The 20,047-nt window shown below is 47.2% G+C and overlaps 1 protein-coding gene across 4 annotated transcripts in view; it reads left to right on the top strand.

The window, feature by feature from the left end:
* CEP120 (centrosomal protein 120) overlaps positions 1–20,047 on the top strand; it is a 254,609-nt gene that overhangs the window by 112,597 nt on the left and 121,965 nt on the right. For all 4 annotated transcript variants that reach the window (XM_063964221.1, XM_063964219.1, XM_063964220.1 and 1 more), the window contains exon 15: positions 3,679–3,771. In XM_063964221.1, the coding sequence (XP_063820291.1) occupies positions 3,679–3,771 (93 nt within the window). The remainder of the gene's footprint in view (positions 1–3,678; positions 3,772–20,047) is intronic.

Genomic DNA, 20,047 nt, shown 5'->3' with positions numbered 1-20,047 from the left:
AGGACTCGTCCCGGCTATCTACCTAAGGTGGTTTCTTCGTTCCACCTTAATCAGGAGATTGTAGTTCCGGCACTTGTTTCTCCTGATCGGTCTCCCAAAGAGCGGTCTTTGGATGTGGTACGGGCTCTCCGTATCTATGTGAAGAGAACTGCTCCTATTAGGAAATCTGATTCTCTTTTTGTTGTGTTTGGGTTTCACAAACTGGGCTGCCCAACGTGGTGCGACCCTTGAACAATTGTGCAAGGCGGCTACGTGGTCCTCTGTGAACACGTTCATAAGGTTCTATGCCTTCGATACTGCCGCTTCCCAGGATGCTTCCTTTGGACGCCGGGTTCTTGTGCCCGCTACAGTGCGTCCCCTCCCATAAGGAACTGCTTTAGGACATCCCCATTGTCCATTCCTTGTGGAGCCCAGTGTACCCCGCAGCAGAAAACGAGTTTTATGGTAAGAACTTACCTTTTGTTAAAACTCTTTCTGCGAGGTACACTGGGCTCCACAAGGCGCCCACCCTGACGCACTTAGCTTCTTTGGGTTGGTATGGCATTAACCGCTGACACGTCTCCTGTCGTGAGAATGCGGTGTTGAGGCTACTAACCGTTGTCGTCTCTTTTCCTGCTACTGCATTGGACTGGTTGACTAAAAACTGAGATCCTGTGCAGGGAGGCGGGGTGATATAGGAGGCGGCGCTATGCATTCTGGGAACAGTCAAAGCTTTGAGCCTGTTGGTGCCTCGGATCAAGATCCTACTCTACACCCACCCATTGTCCATTCCTTGTGGAGCCCAGTGTACCTCGCAGGAAGAGTTTTAACAAAGGTAAGTTCTTAACATAAAACTCGTTTTTTATCTCTTTTGTAACCTAAAGTCATTTTCCAAAAGATTCTTCTATAGCAGTTGTGCATTTGCTGAATAAATTTGTGTAGCAGGTTTATATTGCCACTGTAAAAACAAAAAAACAAATCTGTTTTTTTGCATGGAAGCATGGGTACTGCTACTTTCTAGTAGAGCGTAATCCAGTTGTTCCCAAACTCTTTCATCAAGGCACCCTAACAGGCCAGGTTTTAAGGCTATCCAGGTGATTGGATATCCTTAACCTCAGTGAGTATGATATAGGGCTATTTCACTGTCACATACAGGACACTTGTACAAGTTTTAACATACAGTATACATTTTTGTTGAAGCTTAACACAAGTCTTTTTTCTTTTTCGTTTTTTTTTTGTAAAAAGATGAATGGAATATATTGTTTTAATCAGTAATAGGTGTAGTTTTACTTAGGGGGTAATTCTGAGTTGATCGCAGCAGGATTTTTGTTACCAGTTGGGCAAAACCATGTGCACTGCAGAGGAGTCAGATATAACATGTGCAGAGAGAGTTAGATTTGGGTGGGTTATTTTGTTTCTGTGCGTGGTAAATACTGGCTGCTTTATTTTTACACTGCAATTTAGATTGCAGATTGAACACTCCACACCCAAATCTAACTCTCTCTGCACATGTTATATCTGCCTCCCCTGCAGTGCACATGGTTTTGCCCAACTGCTAACAAAAATCCTGCTGCGATCAACTTGGAATTACCCCCTTAGTCATTTTACTTAAAGGTGCAAAAGCTCCATACGTGACACTGTGTGAAAAAATAAATAAAATAAAAATCTGTAGCAGTATATCTTCTCAGTTTTCAACATAGGTTGAAAGTTAAATTGTAACTCTTTTTTGTCTTATGCCGTATGTGACAAATGAGTTTTGTGATATTGTGTTCGGTATAACGGAGGGGAAATAAAAATTCTACTTAAAAAAGAAGCCTAGTTAGGAACTTTGATTTATTGGCTAAAGAAACACTACAGAAAACCAATTCACACAAAATTAACTAATTATATAGATAAAGGTGATTATTTGTATTATACACAAGAGTATTAAAAATTATACTTAAAAGGTTATAGTTACAAATTAGCATTAATAAGTATTATGATGTTAATTATGAAGTATTTATTTTTTATACTGATTTAAGTCACTACTTGAACAGTCCTGTGTTGTTCACTACTAAGAGAGGCTTAATTAATTTCAGCACTTAACTGTAACCTCAGTTAACACCTCATAACTGTAAGGGATACAGTCCAGGGGGTGGTGGCCATTTGTAATGACCAAGGGCACCAATTGACAGACTTTGAGTTGTTGAGTTTAATTTTTCTATTAAAGGGCACATGGGTGTGATGAAGAGTTTGACACTGCGCAGAGGGGCTGGGCCTGAGCCAGGAGATCATGAGGCTGGAGCCGCCGCCAGTGCGTGTGTGACAGCCAAATGCAGACAGAGGACCCTCTCTGGCTGCTCCGATTCTGCTGCAGTAGTCATGTACATGCAGTTTGTCTGCCCAGCCGTGCTGCAAGGTCTAGGATGCTGAATTAGAAGATGCTGCCCGATTGCATCAGCATGTAGGAAGTTATGAGGATCAGGGGACAGTCGAGTGAGGAGCCAAAGGGAGAGTTCGGCTCTCCTCATAGATCCAATGCCTGATTTTTTTATTTAAAAAAAAAAAAGGGTAGATAAAGTACCGTGCTAACCAAATAACAATATTGTGATATTATTATAATATACCCTATGACCTTCCCTGCTGCATTTCTTCACATATATACTCTATCCCAAATTACTATCTTGCTGAGGACACCATGGGGCCTTTTATTCATCTCTGATTTCACTACTACCCGTTGACCAGGGACAAAGTTTGAAGTTACATTTACCCACTGAACAGTTGGGGAGGTACCGGTCATTCCCCACATAAAGTGCCGCCTTCTTGCCAGACACAATATTGCCGATGCAGGACCGAACGTGTAGTTGTTTGATCCCTGGAAAATGCGACACATTTTCCAAGGTTTTTTTATCTGAAGAAATGACTTCCTCAATGTTGGTCTGCTCCAACAAGGTACACCTGCGTCTTTCTGTACGGTCATGTGATAGCATAGGGCGGAGGAGTGCATGCCTGCTAAGAAGAGTGGCAATCGGCAAAGGCTCTCTGCATCAAATATCATGCAACTGTGCTTAACAGGAAATTTGAAATTCTTAATAGCAGCTTGAATAGCCACTCAGGAAAAAAGAAAAAGTAACAACATTTTGTGTCTTCATACAGGTTATCCAAATGGTTTATGTGTTACATGAAATTCTTTCTTCAGTAATCACCAGCAGGAAGACTAATAACCACATAACTGTCTTTTTTTTTTTTTTTTGTAAGTCAAGAACATCTATTTAAAGAGAAGATTTGCTATTAAAGCAAAAATGTGTACAGGCTTATTTTAGATAGATAGATTACCCTGCTAGACTGCCCTAGTACATACCTTATAAGTTTTATATACTGCATAAGAGGCACAGTGGAAAAGAGGCACATGTCACATCTAAATGGATTTTTAATTTTTGCCATCAAGTAGCTTTTGCCATGTAGCGTCTACTCCACCAACGTCTAAACGTAGTGGCATGTGCCAATTTCTCACCAGCAGCAAAATACAAATACCTGGTAATATATTTAAAACCTCTCGTTGAAAAGGCCCATTGTAAGTCAAGTACATCTATTTAGAAACATTTTAGTATTTTTTGTTTTGTTTTGTTTTCTACATTTCTGTCTTGAGCTGGGAAATGTTATACTTTCTTTTTATAGTAAATATTTGTTTTAGTGAGTGAATTTTTTTTTTTTTTTTAGGTTGCTGAATACACAGTTCTGGAAGAACAACTGCAAAAAGCTTTGGTTGAATTAGACAAGCGGGAGCGTCAACTTGCAAGTGATGAAATTGAGGTATGATTATCTATTTCAACGATTCAGTGTAATTACAAAATAGATTTTAACTACATTGAAACAATGTGACGGGAGAGCATAGTCTATATTTATTACATTCTCATTAAAAATTGCAAAACAATCATTAACTCTCAGCAGTCTCAAAATCTTAATAAAGGAAGAGTAGTGAATAAAAATGAATATTTGTAGTAGGTGTACAAAATTAAATAGAAGTCATAAACAACAAAATAGTTTAAAAGATTAATTCTGACAGCAAGGAGATATATAGATATGTAACATGGTTTGCTTCACTTCAAAATAGCACAATATAAATCTGTAAAATATGTGTTGATGTTGGCAGTAATTTATTTTTTTTTTTTTAAACTTTTGTTCTCCATTCGCATATATTGTAAAATATGACCATACTTCCACAGCTTTACCTATGAAGTGTAAGGTTTTCTGCATAAGAGAGGAAAGGCCATAAATCTTCAGGGTCACGGAGAATATCCTGCTTTCTGTTCTTGGCACAATCCTATTGGTAAAATCCGACATTTGCTAGGATATGGACATAAAGCAGAAAGTAACTCTGGTGCCTTAAACATTTCCTTATCTAAGACACATTAATTTATTCTGGACATGTTGACATACTGGATCTGCGCTAGGAAAGTTTTATTAAGATGGTCTTCTGTTACCATGCGCGTTTTTTATATGAAAGGCTCTCTGTAACTCAACTTTATATTATTAATAGAATCAAATTCTAATTTCCTGTTACCTTGACATTAGCTTTCCTTATTTCCTGCAACTTATAGACACATCCATATGGTTTGTTTGTTTTTGGTTTTATTTACTTTTTTAAGAAAGCTTTGGTTAGTCTCATGTTTTGAAACTGTACTAGTTTAGCTCTAACATAAATAATAGATACACATCTGGTTACGATAGGTTCACGTATTAGCTTTGTAGTTCCAGCACAAAAGGCATAACGAGGCATTATTCTGTGCCAGTGTATAGAGCAATTTCTGTATGTTAAATTATCTGCACTCTGATGACCGTGTCAGTAAACCCGTACTTTGACCCTCATTCAGCTTCAGTTGCTAAGTTGCTACAATGGCAAATGGACACTTTTTGGTCGTTTGCGCATGCGCAGAGTCGGCAGCATGCGTGCGCGGGCAATCATAATGCGGTTGCATCCCGGAAGGATGCAATCACAATGTGAGTGACAGGCGGGCATTCGGGGGCGGTGACGTGCCGTTCAAGGGTAGTGGAGCAGGAAACGCAGGTGTGTCCTGGCCATTTTCGGGGTGGCCCGATTACGTTAGGAAACATGGCAGTGGTGCACCTGCATACATAGTTGGACTGCATATGCAGAGGGCTACCACGAATTGCCAATTCGCAATTGAATTGCGATCGCATATCTGGGTGGCCATTAACATGCTGGACGGCTTTGCCATGTGCTGGGCGGCCCCCAGTATGCGATTGTAAGCAGTAGCAGTTTTTCCCTAAACTCCTAGGGGATACTGGAAAACGTAGTTGCTATGGGGCATAGATCGGGTGTATTGGCACCTGGCACTTTAAGAAGTCATTAGTGTGTGCTGGCTCCTACTCTCTATGCCCGTCCTGCAGACTTAGAATAGAAAAATGTGTCCAAGGAGCCGAGTGCATTCCTCTGGAGCTGCAGAACGTTTTCTTCAGAAATGTATTTTAGTTTGGTGCCAGCCAGTGCTGCCTGAAAATAACATCTGCCTGCATCATGGGACTTAGGGGAGGGGACACACACACACACACACACACACACACACACACACACACACACACACACACACACACACACACACACACACACCGTATCAACTTCCTATAGAGTTAATGGTTCGTATCCCCGCTGACAGGACATTAAGCTCCTGAGGCGCTGTTTCATATACCCCCAGGGTGTGTGCACACGCCGGAAGCATGCCACAACCCCTAACAGATGTCGAATGTGCGTTGAGTACAGGAATCGGGGTCCCCGGTAGAAATGGTGGCACAACGGTGCGGCGGTCACTCAGCTGCAGGCTGAGGTGCCCGCTGCGGACACTCGCACTGGCGCTTGCTCTATAAGGGGTTTTAACCTTGTTTTAGCCATAAAAAAAGGACAATGCCAGTATAAATATTCACATAGCGTGCCATTATGGGGTCGAGGCTTCCCGGAGAGTGGGACCAGCAGTTCAGAGGCGCCATTTCCAGCGGCTCCTAACTACAGGCTGCACACAGCACACTGCTCCTCCACAAACCCTGTTAAAATCACTATTTCTGCAGCGGGGTACACTGGTATTCCACAGGGAATAACATCTGGGTGTAGAGTTGGATCTTGATCTGAGGCACCAACAGGCTAAAGCTTTGACTGTTCCCAGGATGCACTGCACCGCCTCCCTTATAGCCCAGTCTCCATGCACTAACAGTATGGGCTGCTCTAAGCAGCCCTAAAAAGAGCTTTTCTGAGAAGAAAGAAGACTTCAAAGGCCACAGCACAGGCACTAGTTGCTATATGTCATGCTGACCTATCGTGCTGCAGCTCCCTCACCTCCCCCAGCGGCGCTGTATACTCACGCGCCCTGGTTGCCGGATACTTACAGCGGAGGCGCTCCAGTTTCATCAGGCACACACACACTGCCGCTGCTCTCCTGGATCGCATGGCCGCAAATCTAGGGAGGAGGCAAGATGGTCCCCCAGGCGGGACCCGCCGAAATCGCAATGCGGAGACGTACCTGGACACTTTGGCCGTGCAGGGACCCCACTATATCTACCAGGGCAAGGAGCACAGGTCGGATTTACTAAAATCCGTTTTACATAGGCACCATAGTACCCGGTGGTGAAGCATAGCAGAGGGGATAAGATGCTGACCTGTAGCCCCTCCCCCAGCCCCAGGCGCAATCTTCAGCAGATGTTCCCACTCTGGAGCTGCATCTCTCTCTCTCCCTCACTCCCTGTCAGCATTTGGGCGCCATTACACAGAGCTGCGCTGATTCTGGGACTGTTGGGCACTGTCTCCTTTGTAAAGCCGCCTTCCTCATCAGCGCTGTGCTTTTACAGGACACTTAATTATTCTATATGTCGTTTAGACAGTGTTCGTTAAGAACAAGTGCATACTGTATGAATATTTAGTACAAGTATTCTGTGATATACATCCAGTGTTTACTGTGCATTGTTATGTCTGTATACATACATAGCTTTATGTAGTATTACTAGTCCAGTGCAGTTTTATTGTTGTATGTAATAATTTCTGCATTGTACATGTGACTGTGTGTGCCAATAGCTGCTGTGTGGTTTCCATTCAGTATATCTCACACGTATTGCTATCCCAATATTCTGTACCCTGAGGGGAGCTAAGTGCGTCAGGGTTATATATATAATATAATATAGTGTTTCACAGGATATACTATTTTGTATTTTTATCTGTGTATTTTCAGTCACCATATACCACTTAAATCCTCTGTTTTGTGCTCTGCATTTGTAGTCACATTACACAGGGGTTTGTTTTGTCTGGCTATATTGTACTACTACGCCTTAAGGCCACGTCTCCAAATAATGTCTGCTACACAGGGCGGGAATTCCGTGGACGCTCCTGTCTCATGCAGTGCTGACGCCACGGTTTTACCTGAGGAAAATATTTCAGCTGAGGGTCCAGATACTGGGTGTTCTGCACCCCCTAGTCAGCCTGCAGCACCGGTGTCACACTACAACCCACCTTGGGCTGCTTTCTCTAATATGCTGACTACGCTGGTAACCAGACTTACGCCCCTTGTGGGACCTCCTGTGCCATTACAGCCACATATTGTCCCTGTAGTTAATCCGCCATGGGCAGATACTCTGTCAACTCGGTTACAGCAATTAAATCAGTCCTTGGTTACACAAACACCTAATCCACGCCCACCTAGGACCAAAGGGTCATCTAAGCGGGCCATCTCTTCCTCACAATCCACTCATGTTTCGGATACTTCATCCAATGAAGATGGGGAATATACTGATCCATCAGACACTGATACAGCTGCTTCTGATGTACCTGACCTAGTGGAGGCTATCACACTGATTCTTCAGATTGATGATGAGACTGACCCTCCAGATACATCTAAGAATCCTAAGTTCAAACGTCAGAAGGTTACTAAATTAGTTTTACCACATTCTGACCATTTAATTGACATACGTCAGGAATCCTGGGAGTCTCCAGGAAATAAATTTTCCCTGTCTAAAAGATGCTAGCTCGTTATCCTATCGCTGCAGAGTTAAGTACCAAGTGGGAAACCCCACCACCAGTGCACTCACATGTAGCCCGTCTTGTGGTGTCATCTACTCTGCCTGTCACCACTGTCCCCTCTCTGAAGGAACCAACGGATGTGTGTGTGGGGGGCTGCTTGAAGTCTATTTACACTCTCGCAGGTGCTGTACATAGACCCACTATGGCAACCTCTTGGGCTGCAAAAGGCATTGAAGCCTGGGTTCAAGCAGTTGAGGCAGAGCTACCTCTGAATTTTCCTGATAATGCCAGACAGTGTTTATCATATATTACCACAGCCTCCCATTACATTCAGGAGGCGGCCTCTGATGCCGGTGTTATGGCGGCCAATGCATCTACTATGTCCATTCTGGCTTGCCGGATTCTGTGGTTGCTGTCCTGGTCGATGGACCTGGACTCTAAAAGACCTTGGAGGTGCTCCCTTTTAAGGGAGTTATACTATTTGGGGAAGATCTGAACAAGATTGTGACTGACTTGGCGTCTGCCAAGACTGCATGTCTCCCAAGTACTAATCCTTCAGCTCCGAAGGCTAAGGGTACCACCTTTTGTTCCTTTCGACCTCCAGTAAAGCAAAGGGTCAGGCGTACCCGAGACAAGCTCGCGCTTCCAAAACCTCTAAGCCCAAACCTAAACGTTCTTGGGTCGCCCGACAGCCTGCTTCCAAATCAAACAAGCCTGCTGCATGACGGGGCGGGCCTCCTCCTGGGGGGACCCCAGGGTAGGAGGCCGACTTCTGCGGTTTGCCCAGGTATGGTTACAGACCACTTCAGGCGCCTGGGTGCGGGAAGTCGTCCCTCAAGGATACGCCATCTCTTTCAAGACACGTCCCCCTCGCCAGTTGTGCTCGACGGTTATTCCTTCGGAACCGTTAAAAGCAAAAACTCTACATGTGGTTGTACAATGCATCCTGGACACAGGCGTAATAGTGCCGGTGCCTCAGTCTAAGAGAGGCAGGGGGTACTATTCAACACTGTTCCTAGTTCCAAAAAGCCAAATGGATCCTCCCGGCCCATTCTCAATCTCAAATCTTTGAACAAATTTGTGAAGGTATCCAAATTCCGCATGAAAACTCTTCGCTCTATTGTTCTAGCTTTGGAGCCCAAGGACTGTATGGTATCCCTGGACATACAGGATGCTTACCTACACAGACCTATTGCCATGTCGCATCAGCAATATCTGCGGTTTGCTATTGGCAACATATATTATCAATTCCAAGCCTTGCCTTTTGTACATACTACAGCTCTTCAGATCTTCACCAAGGTCATGACGGCCATTCTCCGTCGTCAAGGCATCAGGATCCTACCGTATCGGGACGACTTGCTGATCCTGGCGAATTCCCCAGAGGTTCTCATCCGTCATCTGGAACTGACAGTCCAATTCCTACAAGCCCCAAGGGTGGCTCATCAATTGGAAGAAATCCTCGCTGGTCCCTGCTCAGAGCATGGTGCACCTGGGGGCATTACTGGACACACACACCCAACGTTTGTTCTTGTCTCCAGAAAAGGTCCTGAAGCTTCAGGACAGGATAAGATGCTTCCTTTCTCGCCCACGAGTGTCGATACACTTGGTGATGCAAGTACTAGGCCTCATGGTGTCGGCTTTCGATATGGTAGAGTACGCTCAATTTCACACTCTCCCTCTGCAGAAGCTAATCCTTGCTAAATAGGACAGTCTGCCTCACTGGATCAGATCTCACATGATCTCCTTGACTCTGAAGGTTTGTCTGTCACTGAGCTGGTGGCTACAGGACCAACAATTGAGCAGGGGTCGTCCCTTCTGGATCTCCAATTGGGTCCTCCTATCGACGGATGCCAGTTTCCGGGAGGGGTGGGGGGGGGGGGGGGGGGTGGCGCGGTGTTGGAGCAACACTCTCTTCAGGGTCGGAGGACCAGGGAGGAATCTCTCCTCCCGATAAATATTCTGGAGTTGCGGTCAGTGTTCAATGCTCTGAATCTTGCTCTGCCTCTGGTACAGAACAGGCCTGTTCAAGTACAGTCGGACAGTGCCACCACGGTGGCATCCATAAGTCAAGGGGGAACCCGAAGCCGCATGGCAATGTTGGAAGTTTCAAAGATTCTTCAGTGGGCGGAAAGAAATCTGCCAGCCATATCAGCAGTGTTCATTCCAGGGGTCCTCAACTGGGAAGCGGACTTCCTCAGTCATCAGGACATACACGCCGGAGAGTGGAGCCTTCATCCAGAAGTCTTTCAACTCCTAGTGGACAAGTGGGGCCTTCCAGATGTGGACCTGATGGCATCTCGACACAATCACAAGGTTCCGGTCTTCGGAGCAAGGACAAGGGATCCTCAAGCAGCGTTCGTGGACGCACTGGCAATTCCATGGAACTTTCGACTGCCGTACGTGTTCCCTCCGGTGTCACTCCTGCCCAGGGTAATACGGAAGTTCAAGCAGGAAGGAGGAATCCTGCTTCTGATCGCTCCGGCGTGGCCCAGACGTCACTGGTTCTCCGATCTACAGGGCCTCTCGCTTGTTTGTCCCCTTCTACTTCCACAACAACCAGACCTCCTCATTCAGGGTCCTTGTGTTTACCAGGATTTGGCCCGTCTGGCTTTGACGGCTGGCTCTTGAAGCTTCTGTCTTGAGGGCCAAGGTTTTTTCTGAGGCGGTCATTCAAACTATGTTGAAGGCCCGTAAGCCGGCTTCTGCTCGGATTTACTTTAGGGTCTGGAATTCTTACTTTACTTGGTGTGCGTCTCATAATCATGACGTTTTCAAGTTTAGTACGGCTAAACTTTGGCCTTTTTACAGCAAGGCCTGGACTTAGGCCTTTGTCTGGCCTCCCTCAAGGTTCACATTTCTGCCTTGTAGGTTTGGTTTCAGAGAAAGGTTGCTACCCTGCCTGATGATCAAACTTTCACTCAGGGTGTGTTGCGGATTCAACCTCCTTATGTACCGCCTGTGGCCCCTTGGGATTTGTCGATAGTTCTGGAGGCCTTGCAAGAGTATCCGTTTGAACCTCTTGCATTTGCAGACCTTAAGTGGCTTTCCCTTAAGGTTTTGTTTTTGCTGGCCATTTCCTCGGCTAGACGGGTCTCGGACTTGGGTGCCTTATCCTGTAAGTCCCCCTACCTGATTTTTCACAGTGACTGGGCAGTTCTTAGAACGCGCCCGGGTTTTTTACCAAAGGTGGTGTCTTCCTTCCACCTTTAACCAGGAGATTGTGGTTCCGGCCTTTAATTCTCCTAAGTTGTCCCCCAAAGAGCGTTCTTTGGATGTGGTACGGGCTCTCCGTATCTATGTGAAGAGAAACTGCCTCCGTTAGGAAGTCTTATTCTCTTTGTACTGTTTGGATTTCACAAACGTGGCTGGCCTGCTAACAAGCAGACCTTGGCCAGATGGATTAGAATGGTGATTGCACATGCTTATGTACAGGCTGGTCTTCCAGCTCCTGCTACCATCAAAGCCCATTCTACTCGGTCGGCTGGACCTTCTTGGGCGGCCCGCCGTGGTGCGACCCTTGAACAATTGTGCAAGGCGGCTATGTGGTCTTCAGTGAACACGTTCCTAAGGTTCTATGCCTTCGATACTTCCGCCTCCCCGGGATGCTTCCTTTGGACGCCGGGTTCTTGTGCCCGCTACAGTGCGTCCCCTCCCATAAGGAACTGCTTTAGGACATCCCCGATGTTATTCCTTGTGGAGCCCAGTGTACCCCGCAGCAGAAAACAAGATTTATGGTAAGAACTTACTGTTGTTAAATCTTTCTGCGAGGTACACTGGGCTCCACAAAGCGTCCACCCTGACGCACTTAGCTTCTTTGTGTTGGTATGGCATTAGCCGCTGACACCCTCTCCTGTAGTGAGTATGTGGTGTGTGTGTGGCTACTAACTATTGTTGTCTCTGTTACCTGCTACTGCATTGGACTGGTTAACTAAACTGAGCTCCTGTGCACAGAGGCAGGGTTATAGAGAAGGCGGTGCTGTGCATCTTGGGAACAGTCAAAGCTTTGAGCCTGTTGGTGCCTCGGATCAAGATCCTACTCTACACCCCGATGTTATTCCTTGTGGAGCCCAGTGTACCTCTCAGATAGAGATTTAACAACGGTTAGTTCTTACCATAAATCTCGTTTTCTGTCCTCTGGGGCCCTTCCAGCGAGACGCTCCTACCTGGGGCCGTCTGTACAGTCCTTTCGGTCTCATAGATTTCGATCTAAGGCCAGAGGTGCCTCCAATGCGACTAGAGGCACCAGAGGTAAGTCAAGAAAGCCTGCAAACACAAGCTCTCAGGAACAGACCACCAGTTCTGCTTCCACTAAGGCCTCAGCATGACGGTGCCCACCCACCCCAAGGGGATCTCGAGGTGGAAGCTCGACTGTGTCACTTCGGCCACGTCTGGGAGGCTTCCTGCCAGGATACCTGGGTCAGGGATCTAGTTTCTCAAGGCTACAAGCTGGAGTTCGACAGTGCTTCTCCCCAACGATTTTTCAAATCAAGCTTACCAGCTTTGGAGGATATGCAGGTTACGTTGCAACAGGCCATCCTAAAGTTTGTCCAGTCCCACGTCATTGTTCCAGTACCAATACCACAACGAGGCAAGGGTTATTACTCCAACCTGTTTGTGGTTCCAAAACCGGACGGTTCGGTAAGACCCATTTTGAATATGAAGTCCTTGAATCCTTACCTGAAGGTGTTCAAGTTCAAAATGGAATCCTTGCGAGCAGTGATTGCGTGCCTGGAAGAACAGGAATTTATGGTTTCCTTGGATATCAAGACGCCTACCTCCATATTCCGATTTGGCCACCAGTTCAAGCATAGCTGAGGTTTGCTCTGCTGGACGATCACTACCAATTCCAGGCACTACCCTTCGGCCTTATAAATAAATAAATAAATAAATAAATGGAGTGCTGGGATATTAAAAATGGTGTAGTGTGATTGTTTCTTAGTCAAATGCTGAAATAAAAAATAGATTAGTCTAATAACGCTTAAAGCTCTTTTGGTGATAATTTTAAAGTCCCGATGAAGTCAGAGTGCATCCACGTCCATCAACACAATAGAGAGGGCCCAGGCAGGTATACCCGTTACCGCAACCAGAGGACCGGAGGTAGGGTAGGGAAAGTTAGAATACCCTCCAGGGCCCTCACTATTGTATTGATGGACGTGGATGCACTCTGGGCGGAAAGAAATGCAAGTGCAATGTCGGCTATCTTCATTCCGAGTGTGAACAACTGGAAAGCAGACTTCCTGAGTCGTCACGATCTCCACCCGGGGGAGTGGGGTCTCCACCACAGGTGTTCCAACAGTTCATCCACTGGTAGGGCTGCCCGCGGATAGACATGATGGCTTCTCGGCTCAATAAGAAGCTTCACTGGTATTGCCTAGGGACCCTCAGGCAGTAGATGCACTGATGTCGCCTTGGCCTTACTGGCTGGTCTACCTGTTTCTTCCGATTCCATTGCTCCCAAGGGTGCTCAAGCGCATCCGAAATCAGGGAGTCCAGGCAGTTCGGATTGCCCCGTATTGGCCTTTGAGGGCGTTGTACGCGGATTTTCTGGACATGTCTGTTGAAAACCCTTGGCTTCTACCTCTCAGAAGAGATCTCTTTCAACAAGGACCCTTCATCTACCCGGACTTACGGCGACTTTGTTTGATTGCATGGAGGTTGAGCGGAACATCCTAGCTCACAAGGGCTTTTCAAAAAAGGTTATTGCAACCATGGTTCAGGCCAGGAAGCCTGTGACGTCAAAACATCATATCTGTAGAAGATAAGTTTCTTGGTGCGAGGAACGCATGTATCCGCCTGCGGAGTTCCACTTGGGACGTTTCTTACGTTTCCTGCAGGCTGGTGTGGATAAAGGCTTATGTCTGGGTTCCATTAAGGTCCAGATTTCAGCTCTCTCCATTTTCTTCCAGAAGAAATTGGCATTGTTGCCATAAGTTCAGACCTTCTTGAAGGGGGTACTCCACATACAACCTCCTTCTGTGCCGCCTACTGCACCCTGGGATTTAAATGTGGTGTTGGAATTTCCACAGTCCTCCTGGTTTGAGCCTCTGATGATGGTAGAAGACAAGTACCTCACGTGGAAGACTGTGATGTTACTGGCCCTGGCTTCTGCTCGATGTGTCTCAGAATTGGGGGCCTTATCATGTTAAAGTCCATACTTGGTCTTTTTACAGGGACAGAGCGGAGTTCTGGACTAGATGGCAGTTCCTGCCGAAGGTTGTCTCCGCGTTTCACCTGAATCAACCTATTGTGGTTTTGTCCGGTTCTGATACTTCTGCTGCTCCGGAGGCATTGGATGCTGTGCGTGCCTTGAAAATCTATGTCAAGTGAACAGTTCTGATCAGAAAGACGGATTCCTTGTTCGTTCTCTATGATGCGTCGAAAAAAGTTGCCCTGCTTCGGAGCAGTCGATTGCTCGTTTGATTAGGCTTCCTATCCAACAGGCCTATGTGTCGGCAGTCTTACCTGTTCCTAAGTCTCTGAAGGCCCACTCTACAAGATCAGTGGGCTCTTCCTGGGCGGCTGCCCGTGGAGTCTCGGCCTTGAAACTCTTCCGAGCTGCTACCTGGTCGGGGGAGCACACTTTTGTGAAGTTCTACAAGTTTGATACCCTGGCCAAAGAGGATACCAAGTTTGGGCAGGCGGTGTTGCAGCAGTCTCCGCACATTCCCGCTGGTTCTGGAAGCTTTGGGACATCCCCATCGTACTAGATTCCCCAATATCCCTTATGGATGCTAGAGAAAATAGGATTTTAATTATCTACCGGTAAATCCTTTTCTCGTAGTCCATAAGGGATATTGGTCGCCCGCCTCAGTGCGTTGACTTTTCTGCAGGTTCTCTTTTATGTGGTTACCTGTTCAGCTGTTGCTGTTGTTGATCCAGCCATTGCTGGTCGTTGTATGTTCATGGTGTGCTGGTTTATAAATCTCACCACTCTTTGTTGTCATGTTTCCTTCTCTCATATCCTGTCCTTTCTCCTTCGGGCACGTTGTTACCTATAAATCCCTATGGGAGGGGACATAGAGGGGAGGAGCCAACACACTCGGTGAAGAAATTTAAAGTGCACCGGCTCATTTGGACCCCGTCTGTACCCCATCGTACTAGATTCCCCAATATCCCTTGTGGACTACGAGAAAAGGATTTACCGGTAGGTAATTAAAATCCTATTTTCGCCCAGGTATGGGAGAACACCTGCCGGGACCCTTGGGAGAGGGACCTCGTTCCCCAGTTGGAATCTAATGTACTCCCTCCTCTCAGATACTTCAGGTCAAGCTTGCCAGCTTCGCCTGTAGCAAGAGTTACCTTACAGGGCGCCATTCAATGGCTGCTACAAATGCACGTTTTGTTCCATTCCCTCCTCTGTTACAAAACAGAGGGTTTTATGCACTATTCGTGGTACCGAAACCGAATGGTTAGGTGCGGTCGATCCTGAACCTTAAATCCCTAAACACCTTTAGGGTATTCAAGTTCAGGATGGAATCTCTATGAGCAGTGGTCTCTGGCCTGGAGGAAGGGTAATTCCTGGTCTCTCTGGATATCAGGGATGGATATCTGCACATCCCAATATGGCCTCCTCATCAGGCTTATCTCGCCATACAGGACCGCCACTTCAAGTTCCAGTCCTTGCCCTGTGGCCTCTCCAGGGCTCCGAGGGTTTTCACAAAAATAATGGTAAACATTGCTGCTGCTATGCATTAGGGGAGTGAACATAGTTCCTTACTTGGACGTTCTCATTATAAAGGAGGTGTCCAGGGAGAGTCTGTTGCACAGCATCAACTTGACCACTTGTCTTCTTACAGACCATGGATGGATCCTAGCCTTCCAGGAGTCTCACATGGAACCGACACAAAGACTTCAGTTCCTGGGAATGATCCCGGACACTGTGTCTCAAAGAGTATTCCTCCCTATGGACAAAGCCTTGACGATTCAGGCTATGGTCCACTCTGTGCTTAGACCCCGCAAGGTCACAGTACACCTTTGCATACACCTGCTAGGCAAGATGGTGGCCTCCTATGAGGCAATCCAGTACGGCGGGTTCCATGCCTGTCCGTTTCAACTGGATCCACTGGACAAGTGGTCAGTGTCTCGTCTGCACATGCACCAGAGAATATCCCTGTCGCCAAGAGCAAGAACAGGTCTCTCACCTAGTGGAAGGTTGGAGTTTCGGAACCCAGTCTTGGATTCCGTTAACAATGATTGCCAGACAAATTGGTGCTTTATTATTATTAACAGTGCTACTATCATATATTATAGTTGTGTGGTATATGGGCGCTGGGGTGTGAGCTGGCATACTCCCTCTGTGTTTCTCTCTCCAGGCTTCCCTGTAAGCTGTCCCCTTTATTTGGCCAGAGTGTGTGTGGGGGTGTCGGCACTACGTGTCGGCATGTCTGAGGCTGAGTGTTCCTCCCCGGAGGAAGTTACTTGGGGCACAGAAAAGGAGCTGGAAATGGCTCTGTCGGCACAGCCGACTGCTGATTGGGTTACTATGTTAAGCACACTTAATGCTAATGTGGCTTTATTGTCTAAGAGGCTGGATAAATCTGATTCTCAGACACAAACATGGAGGAAATCCATGGAGGATGCTTTGGCTCAGGTACAGACCCCCTCAGGGTCACAAAAACGTTCATTTACCCGGATGGTAGATACGGATGCCGACACGGGCTCTGATTCCGATGTCGATTTTAATGAGGTTACTTTACACCCAAGGGTGGTTAAGAGTATTCAGTACATGATTGTGGCTATTAAAGATGTTTTACATATCTCTGACGAACCTGCTGTTCAGGACACAAGGATTTGCCTATTTAAAGGGAAAAAGCCTGAGGTGAAGTTTCTCCCCTCTCATGAAACGAATGCTCTTTGTGAAAAAGCTTGGTAGTCGCTGGACAAGAGGTGACAGATTCCCAAGAGAATTTTTTTGGCGTATCCTTTCCCCTCTGATGACGGGGAAAAATAGAAGTCGTCTCCAAATGTCGACAAGGCTCTATCCCGTTTGTCCAAGAAGGTGGCGCTTCCGTCTCCTGACACGGCTGCTCTCAAGGACCCGGCGGATTGCAAGCTGGAGACGTCTTTTGAAGGCCATTTTCGTTAATACTGGTGCATTGCTCAGACCTGCTGTGGCGTCGGTATGGGTGAGTAGTACTATTGCTAAATGGGCTGATAATTTAGCTTCTGATATGGACACCCTTGATAAGGATAACATTCTTTTGACTCTTGGTTATATCAAGGACGCTGCAGATTACCTAAAGGATGCGGCAAGGGATGTTGGCCTCTTGGGATCAAGAGCCAATGCCATGGTGGTCTCGGCCAGGAGGGCGCTGTGGATCCATCAATGGAATGCTGATGTCGACTCCAAGAAAAATATGGAAGCTCTCCCCTTTAAAGGTAGTGTCTTGTTTGGTGACGGCCTTGCTGACCTGGTGTCTACCGCTACTGTGGGTAAGTCATCTTTTCTTCCTTATGTTCCCACTCAACAGTAAAAGGTGCCCCATCAGCAGATGCAGTCCTTTCGGCCTAATAAATACAGAAGAGGTAAGGGCTCGTCCTTCCTCGCTTCAAAAGGTAGAGGAAGGGGAAAGAAGTCGCCTGCAGTGTCAGGCACCCAGGACCAAAAGTCCTCCCCTGCCTCTACCAAGTCCATTGCATGACGCTGGGGCTCCCCTGTGGGAGTCCGTGCCGGTGGGGGACCGTCTCTGAATCTTCAGTCCGGTCTGGTTTCAGTCAGCCCTGGATCCTTGGGTCTTAGACATAGTGTCCCAAGGGTACAAGCTGGAGTTTCAGGAGATGCCCCCCCCCCCCCCCCCCCGCCGCTTTTTCAAATCAGCCTTGCCAGTTTCTCTTCCAGAAAGAGAAGTGGTAATTGCTGCGATACAAAAGTTGTGTCAACAGAGGGTCATTGTCCCCATTCCCCCGTCTCAACGGGGAGGAAGGGTTCTATTCGAGCCTCTTTGTCGTACCGAAGCCGGACGGTTCGGTCAGACCGATTCTGAAATCCCTCAATCCATACTTGAAAACTTTCAAGTTCAAGATGGAATCTCTTCGAGCTGTGATCTCCAGCCTAGAAGGGGGGGATTTTATGGTGTCAGTTGACATAAAGGATGCCTACTTACACGTCCCGATATATCCTCCGCATCAGGCCTTCCTGAGATTTGCGGTGCAGGATTGTCATTACCAATTTCAGACGTTGCCGTTTGAGCTTTCCACGGCCCCCGAGGGTTTTCACCAAGGTTCTGGCAGAAATTATGGTACGCCTTCGCAAGCGAGGGGTCACGATTATCCCGTACTTGGACGATCTCCTGATAAAGGCGAGGTCAAAGGAACAATTGTTAAAGAATGTGGAACTCTCCCTGACGGTTCTGCAACATCACAGTTGGATTTTAAATTTGCCAAAGTCTCAGTTGATTCCGACAACTCGGCTGCCCTTCCTGGGCATGATCCTAGACACGGAGCTTCAGAGTGTTTCTTTCGGAGGACAAAGCTCTAGAAATACAGACCATGGTCAAGGAGCTTTTGAGACCGACAAGAGTGTCGATACATCAATGCACTCGAGTGCTAGGGAAGATGGTGGCGGCTTACGAAGCCATTCCGTTTTGGCAGGTTTCATACCAGGGTGTTTCAGTGGGACCTGCTGGACAAATGGTCCGGGTCTCACCTACACATGCACCGGAAAATAAGTCTATCTTCCAGGGCCAGGATCTCTCTCCTGTGGTGGCTGCAAGGCTCTCACCTTCTAGAGGGACGCCGTTTTGGAATCCAGGACTGGGTCCTGCTGACTACAGATGCAAGTCTCCGAGGCTGGGGCGCAGTAGCGCAGGGAAGAAGTTTCCAGGGAAAATGGTCAAGCCAGGAATCTTCTCTCAACATAAATGTTCTCGAGTTAAGAGCCATTTACAACGGCCTCCTGCAAGCGAAGAGCTTTCTTCAGGGTCTCCCTGTCCTGATCCAGTCGGACAACATAACAGCGGTGGCGTACGTAAACCGCCAAGGCGGTACAAGGAGCAGGGCGGCAATGGCGGAAGCCACAAGAATTCTCCGCTGGGCGGAACAGCACGTGAGCGCTCTGTCAGCTGTCTTCCTCCCGGGCGTGGACAACTGGGAAGCAGACTTTCTCAGCAGACACGATTTCCATCCAGGAGAGTGTGCTCTTCATCAAGAGGTGTTTGCAGAAGTAACAAGGCATTGGGGAACTCCTCTGATAGACATGATGGCGTCTCGCCTCAACAAGAAACCTCCGAAGTATTGTTCCAGGTCAAGGGACCCCCAAGCCTGTGTGGTGGACGCCCTGGTGACTCCGTGGGTGTTTCAGTCGGTGTATGTTTTCCCTCCGCTTCCTCTCATTCCAAATGTGTTGAGGATCATAAGGCGAACAAGGGTTCAGGCAATATTCGTCGCTCCAGATTGGCCACGGAGGGCCTGGTATCCGGATCTTCAGGAATTACTAGTGGAAGATCCCTGGCCGCTTCCTCTAAGAGAGGACCTGTTACTGCAGGGGCCCTGCATGTTTCTGGACTTACCGCGGCTGCGTTTGACGGCGTGGAAGTTGAACGCCAAATTTTAGCTCGGAAGGGTATTCCCGGGGAGGCCATCCCCACTCTCCTTAAGGCTAGAAAGGAGGTCACGGCAAAACATTATCACCGTATTTGGAGAAAGTATGTGTCGTGGTGTGAAACCAAAGCAGCTCCTGCAGAGGAGTTTCACTTGGGTCGTTTTCTCAATTTTTTGCAGGCAGGCGTGGATGCAGGCCTGAAATTGGGTTCCATCAAAGTGCAGATTTCGGCTTTATCTATTTTCTTTCAAAAGGAATTGGCGGTCCTTCCTGAGGTTCAGACTTTCGTGATGGGAGTGCTGCCTATCCATCCTCCATTTGTGCCACCCGTGGCGCCATGGGATCTTGAAGTAGTGTTACAGTTTCTTATGTCTCACTGGTTTGAGCCTTTGCGTAAGGTTGAGTTAAAGTTTCTCACTTGGAAAGTGGTCATGCTTTTGGCTCTAGCGTCTGCCAGACGGGTGTCCGAGTTGGCGGCTTTGTCTCACAAGAGCCCGTATTTGATCTTTCATTCTGATAGAGCGGAATTG

Source organism: Pseudophryne corroboree, chromosome 1 (genome assembly GCF_028390025.1).
Source record: "Pseudophryne corroboree isolate aPseCor3 chromosome 1, aPseCor3.hap2, whole genome shotgun sequence".
Lineage (NCBI taxonomy): Eukaryota > Metazoa > Chordata > Amphibia > Anura > Myobatrachidae > Pseudophryne > Pseudophryne corroboree.
The sequence above is the reverse complement of the archived record's forward strand: the minus strand, read 5'-3'. Positions and strand labels throughout refer to the sequence as shown.